Source organism: Mizuhopecten yessoensis, unplaced genomic scaffold (assembly GCF_002113885.1).
Source record: "Mizuhopecten yessoensis strain PY_sf001 unplaced genomic scaffold, ASM211388v2 scaffold9411, whole genome shotgun sequence".
Taxonomy (NCBI): domain Eukaryota; kingdom Metazoa; phylum Mollusca; class Bivalvia; order Pectinida; family Pectinidae; genus Mizuhopecten; species Mizuhopecten yessoensis.
Genome location: NW_018408034.1, coordinates 95,703 through 110,185, shown reverse-complemented (window position 1 = coordinate 110,185; position 14,483 = coordinate 95,703). Strand labels below are relative to the sequence as shown.

The 14,483-nt window shown below is 35.0% G+C and overlaps 1 protein-coding gene and 1 non-coding gene across 5 annotated transcripts in view; both read left to right on the top strand.

Annotated features, from left to right (window-relative positions):
* The window catches only part of LOC110458047, a 74,647-nt gene that overhangs the window by 11,627 nt on the left and 48,537 nt on the right, over window positions 1–14,483 (top strand). For all 4 annotated transcript variants that reach the window (XM_021509595.1, XM_021509596.1, XM_021509594.1 and 1 more), the window contains exons 2-12: window positions 340–468; window positions 980–1,059; window positions 1,995–2,087; window positions 3,981–4,024; window positions 4,366–4,407; window positions 5,390–5,470; window positions 7,121–7,229; window positions 7,562–7,713; window positions 10,143–10,224; window positions 10,881–10,925; window positions 11,233–11,286. In XM_021509595.1, the coding sequence (XP_021365270.1) occupies window positions 1,005–1,059; window positions 1,995–2,087; window positions 3,981–4,024; window positions 4,366–4,407; window positions 5,390–5,470; window positions 7,121–7,229; window positions 7,562–7,713; window positions 10,143–10,224; window positions 10,881–10,925; window positions 11,233–11,286 (757 nt within the window). In that variant the 5' untranslated portion in view covers window positions 340–468; window positions 980–1,004. The remainder of the gene's footprint in view (window positions 1–339; window positions 469–979; window positions 1,060–1,994; window positions 2,088–3,980; window positions 4,025–4,365; window positions 4,408–5,389; window positions 5,471–7,120; window positions 7,230–7,561; window positions 7,714–10,142; window positions 10,225–10,880; window positions 10,926–11,232; window positions 11,287–14,483) is intronic.
* Window positions 192–264, top strand: Trnay-aua. The gene has a single exon. It is a non-coding gene; the product is annotated as a tRNA-Tyr (tRNA).

The window sequence follows — 14,483 nt, the reverse complement described above, 5'->3', positions numbered from 1 at the left end:
GTCCGTCTAGAGTTCAGAGGGTCCCGGGTGCGAACCCCGGTCTGGCCGTGTATTTTTCTTCTCCTGTTACATTTGGCGCCCAACGAAATATACCCACAGAAGGTGGTATAGGGTCTCGTGTGTCTTCGGGGTCGAAGACTTTGTTAAAGGAGGGACGAATGTAGCGGAAGTGGACTGAGTCGATCGTCGGCGACCAGATAGCTCAATTGGTAGAGCATCCGTTTATAGTTCGGAGGGTCCCGGGTTCGAGTCCCGGTCTGGCCGTTCATTTTTCCTCTCCTGTTACACCATTACAAAGAACTGCATTGTAATAAAATCATAATGCTTGTATCATTTCAGGATATGAACACTGATTTATAGTTCAGTTGTCAAAGAAACGATCTACAGAACTTATTTCAAGAACATTGGATCCTTGGAAAACTGAGAATGGCTTAGCCAACAACACTGATAATAGTTGGTATAAATAAGGTAAGTGTTAGAGAGAGAAAAGAATTGTATTTAAGCCCTTCCTCTGACCCGGCCATTTTTAGACCAACGTATATACTTTCGTTGGCCTGGCATTACATACATATGATCTAAGCTATGCTGCCGATCATTCATCATCAATAAAGGTAATATAGGCAGTGTATGATGATAATAGCTTACGCAGGTGAAGACCTATAACGTTTGAATAGATAAATGACCTGACGTACATTCAAGATCACGGGCTAAATGTAACAAACTAGGATTTTACTGAAATGAAGGGCTATGAAGTTTATATAACAAAACTTCGAACCGTAATCAAGATTGCAGGAGTGAAAAGTTAAGTCCTGTGATTTGGTATGTAGCTAGTTATAGTGTAGACTAACGTTTGTTAAATCAAAATAACTTGAGGCACTTTCAAGTTCATATGAGTCAAATATGAATTTAGTAAAACCTTCTTGCAGCGTTTAGGGTAACAAACCTTTATGACCACTTATTATTTTTTCTTTTCATGTAGTGTTATCCAGGCACCAGCTCACACAATGGGTGCCCACGATGGATGTAGCTACTCGTGTGATGGCGGAGGATATCGTGGAGGTGCGAACATGTTCCCGAAAGATACTTTGACATGTTACCCCCCCCCCCCGAAACATATTAATTGATCGGGGGGTCGGGTTGTGCAGTGGTGACGCACTTGCATTTCATCATTCTCCGGTTCCTCCCGTTATAAGACCCCACGCGCTAACATCCGTGACAACAAGAATTATTAATACAAGTTGAAATAATTTGTTCAATATTGTTAAAAACTAAATAAAGTGTATATTTATATTGTTAAATCCGATCGACAGAGATCTGCACATCAAACCTAGGGGCTTCGGTTATGAGATATAGTTATCCAAGAATACAAAACATTGTTTCCCTATTAAGCAACTTAATGGAAACTATCATTTTACCCTGTTGTTGGGTTCTCAGCTTGAGCAAATATTGCCATGTAACTCAATTGTTATGATCAAAGCATTTACAAGATTGTTAATTATTGTAGCTTTATTTTCACAAGACATTACCACTACATAACTCACCTTATTTGTTGAAAAATGCGAACCCCCCTCCATTGCCAAAAAATTGTTCGTTTCACTGACATTTTGCTTAAAGCATCGATTTCAATGAATTAAATTAAAAGAATTGTGCTGTAGTATGAAGGGCTGTGTATTACATCTGATAGAATAACTGTTTTAAGCATTGCTTGTTTATTACGTTCATCTTATTCTGAAGCAAGGCTTCCGGCCTATGTACAAGGTAAAAAGCATTGGGTCGAAAGAAACATGATCTATAGCAGCACTAGTTGTCTAACAACATAAGCTATCAGATGCTTTCGTGCATTTTCATTTGAAATACGCATAAGCGTAATGATATTTTTCTTGTTTTAGGGTAAGGTCACATCTACCTTATCAGAGCTGAAACAGGACAAACAAAAGAAGGACAGCGTAACGAATCATTTGGACATCTTAATATATTTCTTATTTTATTTCCAGATAGTACATCAGATGATATAACGGTGGTAAGCGATGAATGTGGCACATGTGAGTTCGAAATACCTCCATTAATTTCTACAGTAGCCGCAGAAGGTAGGTACTTCAAGACTTTTCTGTTATTTAAAAATTAATAATTTCTTTCTGTAGTAAGTTGATCCAACATAAAGATATCTGGATTTAAGCATCAGGCAATTATTATGTGGAACCTACAATTTGATTATCTAAGTATACACAAATAGTTTCTTTGCTGAAAAAGGGTTTTTGGAAATCTATAGTTTACGCTGCTTAACTTGATCGCAAAATGCAATATAGCTCAATAGTTATGATTATAGCGCATTAAGCAATTGCTCATTTGCCTTGATTTATATTTTCATGACATAACCACGACTAAACCCAACCAAATAAATAAGAAAATCACGAGTATCGACTATCATGTTATTAGAATGTCTACATCACTGACCTGAATACATTTTGTTTTTTAACTGATAAATTCCCACCTCCTTTTTAACATAAATCGTTCGTGTCACGAACTTTTAACCTCTCATAACATCAAAAAAATACATGAACTATATGATGTTGTGCAGTTGTATGAAGGTCAGAATATTGTCTCCGATAACAAAACTGTTAGAACCAATGAAAAAGACTAACCCTATTCTCGGTCATCCATGGAATGAGGCATGTAGTTTGCTAAAGTGCTACGAATTATATAAAAAATATCTTTAATTCAGATTCAATAAAATGCGTCAAGAATGTGGAGGTCCCAATTCACTAAAGATACGAAGAATTGTAGCAACGATTAAAAATCTTGATTGTTAATTGAATAAAACATTTTAAGTCTGAAGTGAAACATACAAGGTTAATAATTAAATTCTATATTAAAACACGTCCAGGTCGAACTCGATATTGACCCCGACTTACGGTTGACTGTGAGACAGTTCATTGAAATGGACAGATGTTAACAACCTACCAAGGTAATATCAGACGAAGACATCATTGATGTTGTTAAAAAACCCAGACAATATCGACTCGGACGATGACGACGACGACACACCGGACACAGCCTTAGCTCCGCCTACTTGTGTGGAGGCAACGCTCAAACTTCACTTCAGAATTTGACATCCAAAAATGCTTGTACTTGCAACAAACAATTATAAATATCGGCAATAATACCGCAAAGCAGACAACTCTTGATGACTTTTTTTAAAAATGTAAGTGAATATGTAAGGCACTTGAAACTGACAATCTGGTCGGTACCTTAGGCCTACTCTACAGTACAACAAACGTTTATTACTCGCATGCAACAAAATGATCGAACAAACTATTTATTGTATCAAATGTTTATGTACAATCCAAATTGCATATGTATACATGCATGTTGGAATTTTCTTTGTTTAAATGTGGCATATTTGTACAAACGGGAAAACTCGTTGTACCGCCAAGCTCGTTGTACCGCCAAAATGTCAATTCCGTCTTTTGCGTATTGCAGAGTTATCTTCTCTTGAGAGCAGGTATTGATTGTTGCGTCATTGGTTCGTGTGAGAATATTACGTCGTTTTCTCAAAAATTGATGACGTTACTCTCACAAACAAATGACGTAACAATCAATACCTGCTCTCAAGAGAAGTTAACTCTGCAATACGTATAGACGGAATTGACGGAAGGTGGCGGTATAAAAGGGTTATACTGTATGTAGAATATAGCAGAATGAGAAATTTGACTATGACACCCTTCAGAACACGACAAGTTTAGATATTTTGGCTACAACACATTATCCCTACTTAAATTAGTATTATTTGTAACCTGTGCAAAAATAAAACCCAGGTAAAGTGGTAAATATGTCTTTATTGCTTTTGCCTGAACGGGACAGAAATCCTTAACTCATATGCAAATAGTGTTGCTTCAAATAAACCAATCATAACAAAAATGAAAAAACCCAACAACTGAACATTTGATTTGTATTTATCATTTTTTTCTTGAAACTAATAGTTGTAGACTGGAAAACATTCTACCCGGATAATGAGTGGCCAAAGGTAAGCATTGATAAAATTATACCAAATCATATTACAGAATGCCAGATAATATTCACTGTGTTTGGATGATTAATACGGTCCGACAATGGCGCACACTTTTAACTTCATTGATGGCCAGGAAATGTGTATTACAGTAGATTCAGTATACCAGGACAATCATATGGCGGAACAGATGAACGAAATGATTAATCTTGATTAGCTGCATGTACTTTTCATACAGTAATCTGCTACAAATCTTCATTAATCTTTATGATTGTATTATAATCAGTCTTTATAATGTAATTGATTAAAAACTTGTTTTTATCACTATTTTTTTTAAAATTATTTTCGTCTTATTGCAGGAAGTTGACTATTATTACGAACTTTTGAAGCGTATGAAACCGGTAAGTAAATAAGAAAAGAGATGTGATGTTAATTTCTTCTTGGTTGATTGCTGAATATATGGTGCATTTACACATGAGTAAAAATGTTACATTATTACTATACTTCCTTTATGCTAGAAAGAAAATATAGAAAAATATCAGATATTCAAACGATTTTTTGCGTGCGTCCATTTCACAGTTAAAGTTACCAACTTGAATCTCTCTCAAAGCAATGAGTGAAATTAAACTTGCTTCACTTTTAACGTTTAATAACTCGGGGTCACAGTCTTCTAGTTGCATTGATTTAACATAAACTGTACTCACTGGACCGATAAGACCGCGGGCCATCTTCTCTTTGATCACGATTTGTCAGATGGTGTTTCGAAATAGGCGTATTGCAAGTTGAGGTTATTGTGTATTTTTATTAAACACGCTATTGCGAAACGATGATTGAAACTGATACAAAATATACAAAAAGAAATAATTTCGAATACAGGCAGATTTGTATTCTTTTAGTATACCGTCTTACACAGTTTTGTTAAATTATCATCTCGAGGCTTTTTATTTTCTCCTATGAGACTGCACTTGAATATATTGTGAAAAAAGATGGGACAAATATGAAAGCGCTGAAGTATTTACTTGAGTATGTCTCTAAAGTTCATGTAAGTTGATAAGAAGGCGATGTCCTTATGTGCAAGACTTTCCATTTAATGTTGCTTTGATCATTGTTAATAGAAGGGGTTAACATAAATCAATAATTCATTTTCAAAATTAAATTTGAAATTTAAAATTGCCTTCGCGTATATTATACTGAATAAAAAAAGTTAATAAAATAAGTTTGTTCTACCTAGTGATATTATTAACTTGGGAAAACACAGTGCAGTGGAACAGGGATTCCTAACACTTGATCAATCAGAATATTTGAATCGTCACTTAGCAAGTTAATGGTATGATTCTGAACTTCTGTTTAAGTAGTTACATTGCATTTGAATGTACTTTGTAGGACTTTGTATTGGGATGTACTGCTGGAAGGAACAGCATGCACCAAAAAATGATTTTACTTCAAAGACCGGATCATACAAAGGTAAATTAAACGTTAATGATAATAGAGTGCAAGCTTGATGAAAAGGAGTACATTTTATGCATATAGTTCAATACGAAACATACGATCACCAAGTTATTTTTCATAAAAAATGTCAATTGATATAAATATAGAATGCCTTTTCACTTGCTTTATAATGGCTGTCAAATATTTAAAAAGACACCTTATATGGAATAAAAACAAATGCAGTAAAAAAAATACAGCCGCCGTTTAGTCTGTTATAACTTATCCCATTTGCCTCCCCAAAACGTCGGGAGAGGAGAGATACCCCAAATCATGTTTAGTATCTGTCCGCTCCTCTCATCCTCGAAATGTCAGGGGTTACGTTTACTTACGCTCTCTGCAGCCCTAGAATATGTGATGGCAAATTTGAAGGCCCGAATTTAGCTTTTTGATAGGTTTAAGGTATAAAAAACAACGGATCAGTCGCTACGCTGATAGCTAGCATTTGATGATTACTGAGGAGCGACACCGACTTTAAAGCAGTCAACTGTACCGTTACGGTGCCACGTAATTCTTATGACGTGCATACAAGAATCAGACCGGTCTATTGGTATCACTCGCAATGTAGTACATATGAAACTTTCAAGGTGAATAGGTCATAAGTAAATATAACCCCTGGGATTCTAGGAGAGCCATTTCATTCTTTTTACCAAAGCTCAAATTTTTATGTTGATTGGCGATGGTACAATGTAAGAGGAAGACCCCTATCGATTTTAGGCATGAATTGCCAAAGGTCAATGTCGCTTAAAAGTACAGTAATCTTGGCTTGTCTGGATCCTATCTTCAGAAAAAATGATCGCACAAAGATCAGATTTGGTATGAGTTGCCGAGAGAACTCTTGGTTTTGGGCATGGTCAGGCAAATGTCAAGGTCACTGCTTTCTTTCTCGTATCCATCCAACAGCAATTGGTTGTTCTAAGCTCAGACTTCGTATGTGAGCTGACCTATGAAAGAGAAAAAGCCCTAATGACTTAGGGCATGGTCTATCAAAGGACAAGGTCGATCGTACTGAAATTAAAGTTTTGTCCCACTTTAACAGATGAGTCTACAAAACTTCTTCTGGGTTTCCCTAAATGAGATTCAGATTTGGATATAGGTTCTAAAAGGTTAAGGTTAATGGCAAGGAAAGCAGAACTCTCTAGAACCTAGCTTTGAGGGAAAACTTGCCATTTGTATGGCAAAAACATGTATTTCACAAGCACAATCCCTTCCTAATGCAAGCTATCAGGTATCAACAACAAAGGATTATCTGGGTTTTTTGTGGGTGCATCTGCTGCTCCTCAATCACTAGTTAATAATAGCTGTAAAATAAATTACTTCTTCATTGATAGAACTTTTGCTATGCTTGACGTCGTGAAAAAAAATCCCGTGCGAAAGAATCCGTATGGAATTCACAATTGAATTTACTACTGCAAGAAACCAGTCAATATTCAAATAATTATTTTTGCAGTTTGACAAAATACCATACATAGGCCATTTTCTAAAAGAAAACGGACTTATATAGTAAGTTAGGCAAAACAAATCCAATAAAACTGTACAGAAACACTATGGCATGCTAGCTAAATGACAAATGAGCAGTGTCACAGTGAACTTTGCTATTCTTTTCGAGTCAGCTTTTTTTCTTTGTAGACTGGAGCGGTTAGTACATGTACCTTCATATGCACATTTATACTACTAAGCCACCATTTTAAAAAAGCTGAACAAGAGCGATGGCAGGATGATTCCGTTTACCGAACAGGTAACTATCATGTTGAAATTAAAATAATTCTAGTGCACGTGTGAATTGAAATCGTCACGTGTAACTTTTGTGCTATGTGAATGTCTAGGTTTCAGTGTCATGGGCAATTTAGGCAGGCCGATGCAAAAGGCAAATTCATAGTAAAGTGTAGTCACAAACATTTATATGTGCTTGTTTTATAAACAGTTTTGAAATCAGTACTGTATATTTTGTTATTATAAATTTTCATACAAAGTAATTATGTATCAACGTTACCCTCTTTTTCTGTTATTACACGGTTCTTATGATATATGCTAAAATATGCCCATGCTCAGTGTCTTTTTCTTCATCAGTACTGAACGCACGAGTGATACGCAGTTTTTTTAATGGTGCACCGAGTAAATGGACATTTGACGACCAGCCAGTATTTAGTGACACCCGTTTGTTATTAAACTACAATATTCCGAATACCGAAAAATGTATTCAACCCAAAGGAGAAACAAATGTAAGTATTTCATTCAAGCATTTACATACAAACATGGAACTTTTAAAGGTCTGATCAACTTTTATCATTTTGTTGCATTTTTTTTTTATTTATTTCTGGTATTACTTTATTCATACAAAACGTTTTTAATGATTGGTTATCAATTTCGAAAAATCCCGTGGCCAATTTATTTTATTAGACTGGACCGCAGGGTACATTGACTTTCGTAAATCAATTGTGGTACCTAGTGCCACTATTTACGTTGAAAAATAGCTTTGCATGGTTGTTTCTCTGAACATTAAGGAAAGGTTAATAGACTACTTTTAAACATTAAACGAAATGATAACAAAGTAGTCATGCAACTTGTAACACTCAATGTGACTTTTAACTTCTAAATATGTTTTAATTGATTCGAACCTATTTACTGAGAATGACTTGTTTGATGCTATTTATAAGAGCGTAGCTCTCGGGCGCCTTTGACACCCGAGCGAAGCTTTTAAATGGTAACACGTACATGCATGCGGAAACAGAGTTTTTACCCCTTGCTACACGTTGCCTTTGATTCCGGAAGTAGACCTCCAGTGGGGAAACCGGAAGTGTATCCTTGAAGCAAAGGCAATTGTGTTTCAACCCATACATGAACATTATCATATAGTGAAAACAATACCCATGTTTTATTACTTGTTTATTTAGATAAAAACTCATATACATTCTGAGTCAAACATATCTATCACATACATTTTGATACTAGCAGGCATAAAACATCGTTTAGAGATTATCATACTATGACGTCACAAGCACGTCACACTCCGTCGGCCATCATCGGTTATTTCCGGAAGGATGAAAAATAACCAGAAAATATTGGAACTGATGTCCGTTGCATTTATCTCTGTGTCGGTGCTTCATGACTTTTTAGATTTCAGTTTTGCCGCACAAAAAGTAAAAATACGGATATTTTCTGAAGATCCTTTTTGTCATCAACCAGGTTCTGTTAACAACGTGTACATTTATTTTTCGTCTAAAATTTCATCAGCTTATGATTTCCATTTGTTGAGAATATGAACGAAATAATTAACATTTTTGAAAGTCTGGTTATAGTCTTTACATAATTCATGCATGCATTACCACTCATAAAATAAACAAGGGATAATTCATTTATATCGAAATCAACAATAATCGTCCAGATAACCAACTCGATTTCAACGCCCTTTTTCAGTAACGTATTACTTTTTTTCACAACGCGCGCCGATTTATAACTAGTTACAGAAAAAAACTGTTTAACTTTATTTTGCATCATTACCTGTCAAACCTCGTTGATAGTTACAAAATTTCAGTTACATTAAAGTATTACAATGTTTTTTTTTAAATTTTATTTTTTTAACTAACTTTTTCTATAGCAATTACCAAACAGTTTTCCCCTAGCTTATCTCAATCATTTTGTTTTGTGCCCTGACGAAGCAAGCAGAGGGTTTAATTCTTAATATGGGAGGAAGCTGGAGTATCCGGAGAAAACCCGCGTGGTCGGGCAGGTGACCGGAATAGAATCCGGCCATCTTGGTAAAGACGAGCGCACTATCTACTGTGCCACCCGACCCATCATATACGTTACGCACAAGAACAAATATCTACTTTAGACTTAACTGGAAGAAAATGGCGTCATTGATGCAAAAATTATATTGTGAAGACTTTTTTTATCAATCATCAATGATATAAAAAATCTACATACGGGAGACCGGGGAAAGTTCGGCCACCCCAAGATATTTTTGTTTTTTAGCTAATATTTACAACTTTAAGGATCTTAGCAGTTTAGTTGGCTGGGCATTCAACGACGAAAAAATGGCAAGGAACACTCTAATGTAAAATGACTTAACAGGAGAAAATTACTTTTGAGAGGGCAGAATGAAAACCATGATATCGCTTTCATTTATGCGAACTTTTTGAAACAGAATTGCATCAAATGATAATACATAAAAGCGAGACCAATCACTCACTTCCATATTGCTGTACGATAAGAATTTATTGAAATACCAATTTTGGCCCGAACAGTTTCGAACAATAATACCGTGGCAAGGTCGGCCCTATAGTAAAACACATAAAAAGTCGTAAAATTGGCGTTAAGATCTGATGTTATCCGAATGCCTGTCCCATGGCGGGGCTCGTTTGGCCATCCGATCTTCCGAGAGGAAACGTTAAATAATGTTCAAAAACGGACGTGCTGCCATACTTCCTAGAACGAACTATAATAAAACAAAAGGGCCGAACTTGCCCCAGACTCCCTTTTGTTATGTCGGTCTTATTCCCATTAGAGGTTGTGTTTTATTGTTATTCCTCGACTAGCCGACTTTAAATAAAGTTTATCTCATCTCATTCTGAAAGTTGTATTCTGAATCAGTAAACATCAGAGATCAACAAAAGCTACGCTCTTTTAAGGCTTTGCCATTTCATATTAGGTTGATATTGCGCCGCCTGACTCGAAGGACATTTTCACCCATATCTGGAATAAGAACATCACACAGTTCGTCACTGACCCAGGTAATATTTGCAGCTGTATTTATTTGTTACATGTACCTGCCATCGTATAACTGGGAGAAAGATACATATACGAAACAGATGTGCATATTTCAATATATTTCACACAAAGAACCCAACGTTTTTTTTATACATGTTTACATTTTAGACAAAGTACAATTACGACAGGAAGTTCATGTGTATATGGTATATTTATGACTCGTGTCCAGTCTGACACCCAAGCTCACGACCTACGGAACACGATCGCGTAGACTAGTAATATTCGCAGCTCCTGAATCGCAATGCATAGAATACATGGAAACGAACTGTACAAATATTATTGCTATTAGAAACGGTACAATAACGACAGATATTTCATCAACAGAAGGTTGTAGGAAATTAGTAAGAAACATTTGTGTAATCTCTTTCTAAGTTAACCCTCATAAGGACGTACGATGTTTTTTGTATATACATGTATATATGTAAATGAATAAAACAAAACACTAAAGACTATATTTCGCCAGTACTTTCGCTCATCTGTGGGTTCTTTAGACGATTCGGATTCATTTTTGACGTCATAAATTGAGTACACAAACTTAAAAAGTAAAAATGACGTCATAAACAAAGTACACATAATAAATACTTTTGTTTTTGTTTTTTGTACATGTGGATGCTTCAAGTTCTTGAGAGAACAACACAATTAGACGGATTTGATACGAAATCAGGTGAGAGAAACTCTATATGAATAATTTACTTTACATATTTCACCAAGAAGATAATTTTATTTTGATTCTTTCTATATACACATAATAAAAAAAATTAACAACTTCTTTGTGATGACAGTAGTTGCAAGAGATATGAAAACGTATATTTACAATCTGAAAAATATACTACCGCTGGTCATATTTCGATAACCCTTTCTGTGCATATTCACAATACGTTTCCTAAAGTTCGTTGCATTGAATATGATGTTACTAAATATATAGTGAATGTCAAATGCATGTCACTGACTGTATATTTCTTTTATTTCAGTTTTCGTTACTTGGGGACTATCTGATGCATTGAAGTGTATTTTTAAGGATTTAGGTAAGCTTCTTTAATTTAATTTGATGCTTACCACACAGTTTATTTAGGTGTACGTTTACATAAAACGTACAGTGTCTAATGATATTTTTTCTGTTCAATATTAACTGAACATTATAGATCCAATAACAATATATACCAGCCTTTAACGTAGATATTTACAAAACATGATGGTGGAAAACTTAATAATCGATCAGATCTTTTTCTAACTCCCGTAGGAGTATTAGTTTGCTATGGAATTCAAAATTCGTTTAAATCGCCTATGTTATGTAAGTTTTTGATTTTAATTATGTTCCAAATTTGTTTAGCTTTTTGGTGTTAAAATGCATTGTATCAAAATGTGAGCTTTTTGTTTTTCCAATTAACTGTCTAAACCACGTAATTAATGTAATTATTTCGATTTTAAGATCGGACTTTGAAAATTTGAAACACACTCCTTTAAAATGACTAAAATCGATACAAAGAGGCTGACGCCAATCTGCGATTCTTCAAAGATTGAAGAGAAAACACCCCCATGTGATGAACACGATGTAAATGAAATAGACACTTCCGGTGTAACCCTATGCCTGTTTCCAATCGTTTGTTTGTTCTATTTGATACGACAACATGTCACCGATCCATCCACTAAGTAATATTATTGATGAATACCCTATGTTCAGACCATAAAAGGTGATATTTATAGAGAACCATACATTCATTTCCTGGTTTGACGTGAGAACTTTTTTCTCATCGCGAGCATATGGATAAAATCGTGAGGCTCTCCTGCTCAAGTACCTCTCAATTCTATTCACTTGCTTGCGATGAGAAAATTGTTCCCACGACAAACCCAGAAATCACAGTGTCATAAACTGTGTACCATCTAGATACTACTACCTCATTAATGTCTCGATGAATAAAAAGTCAAATAAATACCATATCTTTCAACCGACTTATAGGTCTACTGATCATCGATATCTTCGTCAACGATAAACGTAAAAAACCACCAAGTTTTCCGCGGAAGCTTACCATGAGACATTGTAACTTCTCCATAAAATGGATTTATCATCCTCAAAATATTTTTCATAACTTTGTAAGGATTTATTTTATGACGGACTATATTCTTACGCGGAACACCGTTGTTTGGATACGATTTCCGGTGCATGACACCCCTTGTCGCGAGCAAATGTTCTGTTTTGAGAAAAAGCTATTGGAAAATTGGAAATCCAACCTCAAGTTCTCCACTTCCTTCTCGAGTGTTCTCATACTGTCAATTTGTGATAATGAATTGATCGTTCTACTGGTAGGTGGTATGAAGAAGAATAAAGATGATGATCTACACAGATATTCAATGCCTTTCCATTGTATTATCACATTTATTTACCCCGTTGTTGAAAATGACCATGTGTTAAATTGTGCGATGACGAAATTTTATCATGCCCCATATCAAGGTCACATTGACTCGCATTAATAAGTTATTAATATTAATTAAGGTTTCAAACACTGGCTTGTCATTTGGTGTGTTAACTGGAAGACGCTCATTTCCTATAAAACATAACAGATTTCACATCAATTTGAATGACACTGAACAGATCTCATTATAAAGGTTTACATGATTGATCAATTAATCAGATCAAAATATTTACAAGTCATTCAATTTATTATTTGTTTTCATGTAAAACTTCGGTATACCAGATAAAAAATATTTACAAGTTAGTCAATTATTTGATTTCTTGTAAAACTTCGGTTTACACTGAACAAATGTTCATTTGTTTTGATGGATCAAATTAATTGCCAATCACAAATTGAATTGATTTGTTGATTATGATTCATGTTAAAATTTGTTAGATAATTTATAAGAAAATAAATTCTACATGAATTATAATACATGTATTTTCTGAAAAAAATAGTTCTTTCGTTATGCTGTATTTTAGATTTTATTTTCGATCAATGTCAATATCTACGTTAAAAAAAACCTGAATGATGACTGCGAAGATCAATAGATATAGCAGTTCAGCTGATATTTATCTAAAACCAACGTATCACGTAACAGCGATTTCCATCGGTAGAGGATGGACACACCTCTACTATACAATAGACTTTTTTTCTAATGTAGGAAGAAAATATAAACCAGATTTCTAATATAAGATTATAATTATATTATTTCAAACAGCACGTTCTTTGTTTTGTAATTCTCCCGAACTTCAACAACATTATAGCCCAGCGAAGATTGTATCATGCAGTGATTTGTTTTATTTGTTTGGCTTTCTTCATGTACAAATATTTTTTCCCCAAATAATATGTTCCCTTCGTGTTTCCAATTATTATGGATGAAGTGTTAGAGGGGCGATAACTCTGTTATCGTTGCTCTGAACGAAATGTTAACACGGCTAAATGTAGCTAATTTGCCGCATATAACAGCAATTTTTGAGTACGAAAAAAACGGCTCCATAACTTTTGCTGAAACTTTCCAAGTTTGTAGAACTCAGCGCGATCTACCTCCTTGTATATCTGTTATATCTGGGAAAAATCTAGTTATGGAGATATTTGGTGTAAAACACGCCAAAATCGGCATTTTGACCATTAGTAGCTGTATAATTCACCCTGGAGAATTACCGCTTAAAGCTGACGAACTGAAACTTCAAACATAAGTAGTCCAAGTTATTATGAAGAGATGTCATATTTGGTTTTTCGATACCTTTCATAGAACGGCCCTGAGAGGGTTTTGAAAATGGGGTGTATTTCTGGGGTTTCGTGGAATTTTCCAGAAGATCCGATTTCCCCGTAGTCAAACGCAAACTTGGGTACCCCTTCTAGGCTAGAATTGAGATAACTGCTTGTTGCGCATGCGTTAAATACGAAGAAATGTTCCAGCCGCTTATCCGGTTCAACTTGTAGCGGTGAGTTAGATGGAATTTTGACTAGTGCCAGTAATTTCTACCATTTTACGATATTCTACGTTATGGTTATTTTACAACGATCAATGTTTGCTGTTGATCACAATCATGCATATAAGATATGACCCAGCATTTAAAATATTTAGCAAAATCCCCACATGTTTGTTGACGTTGCGCAACAGACTCGGAACAGTTCTCGTTTCTTCAATATTTACTTTCGTTATTTTTTGTTTCTACGTTCAATTAAATTAAGATTTCGGTGTGTGAAGCCTGTTCAGTGTTTGTGGTAATCTCTCATTTGTGATAATTTGTTTACGTCTAAAAAAA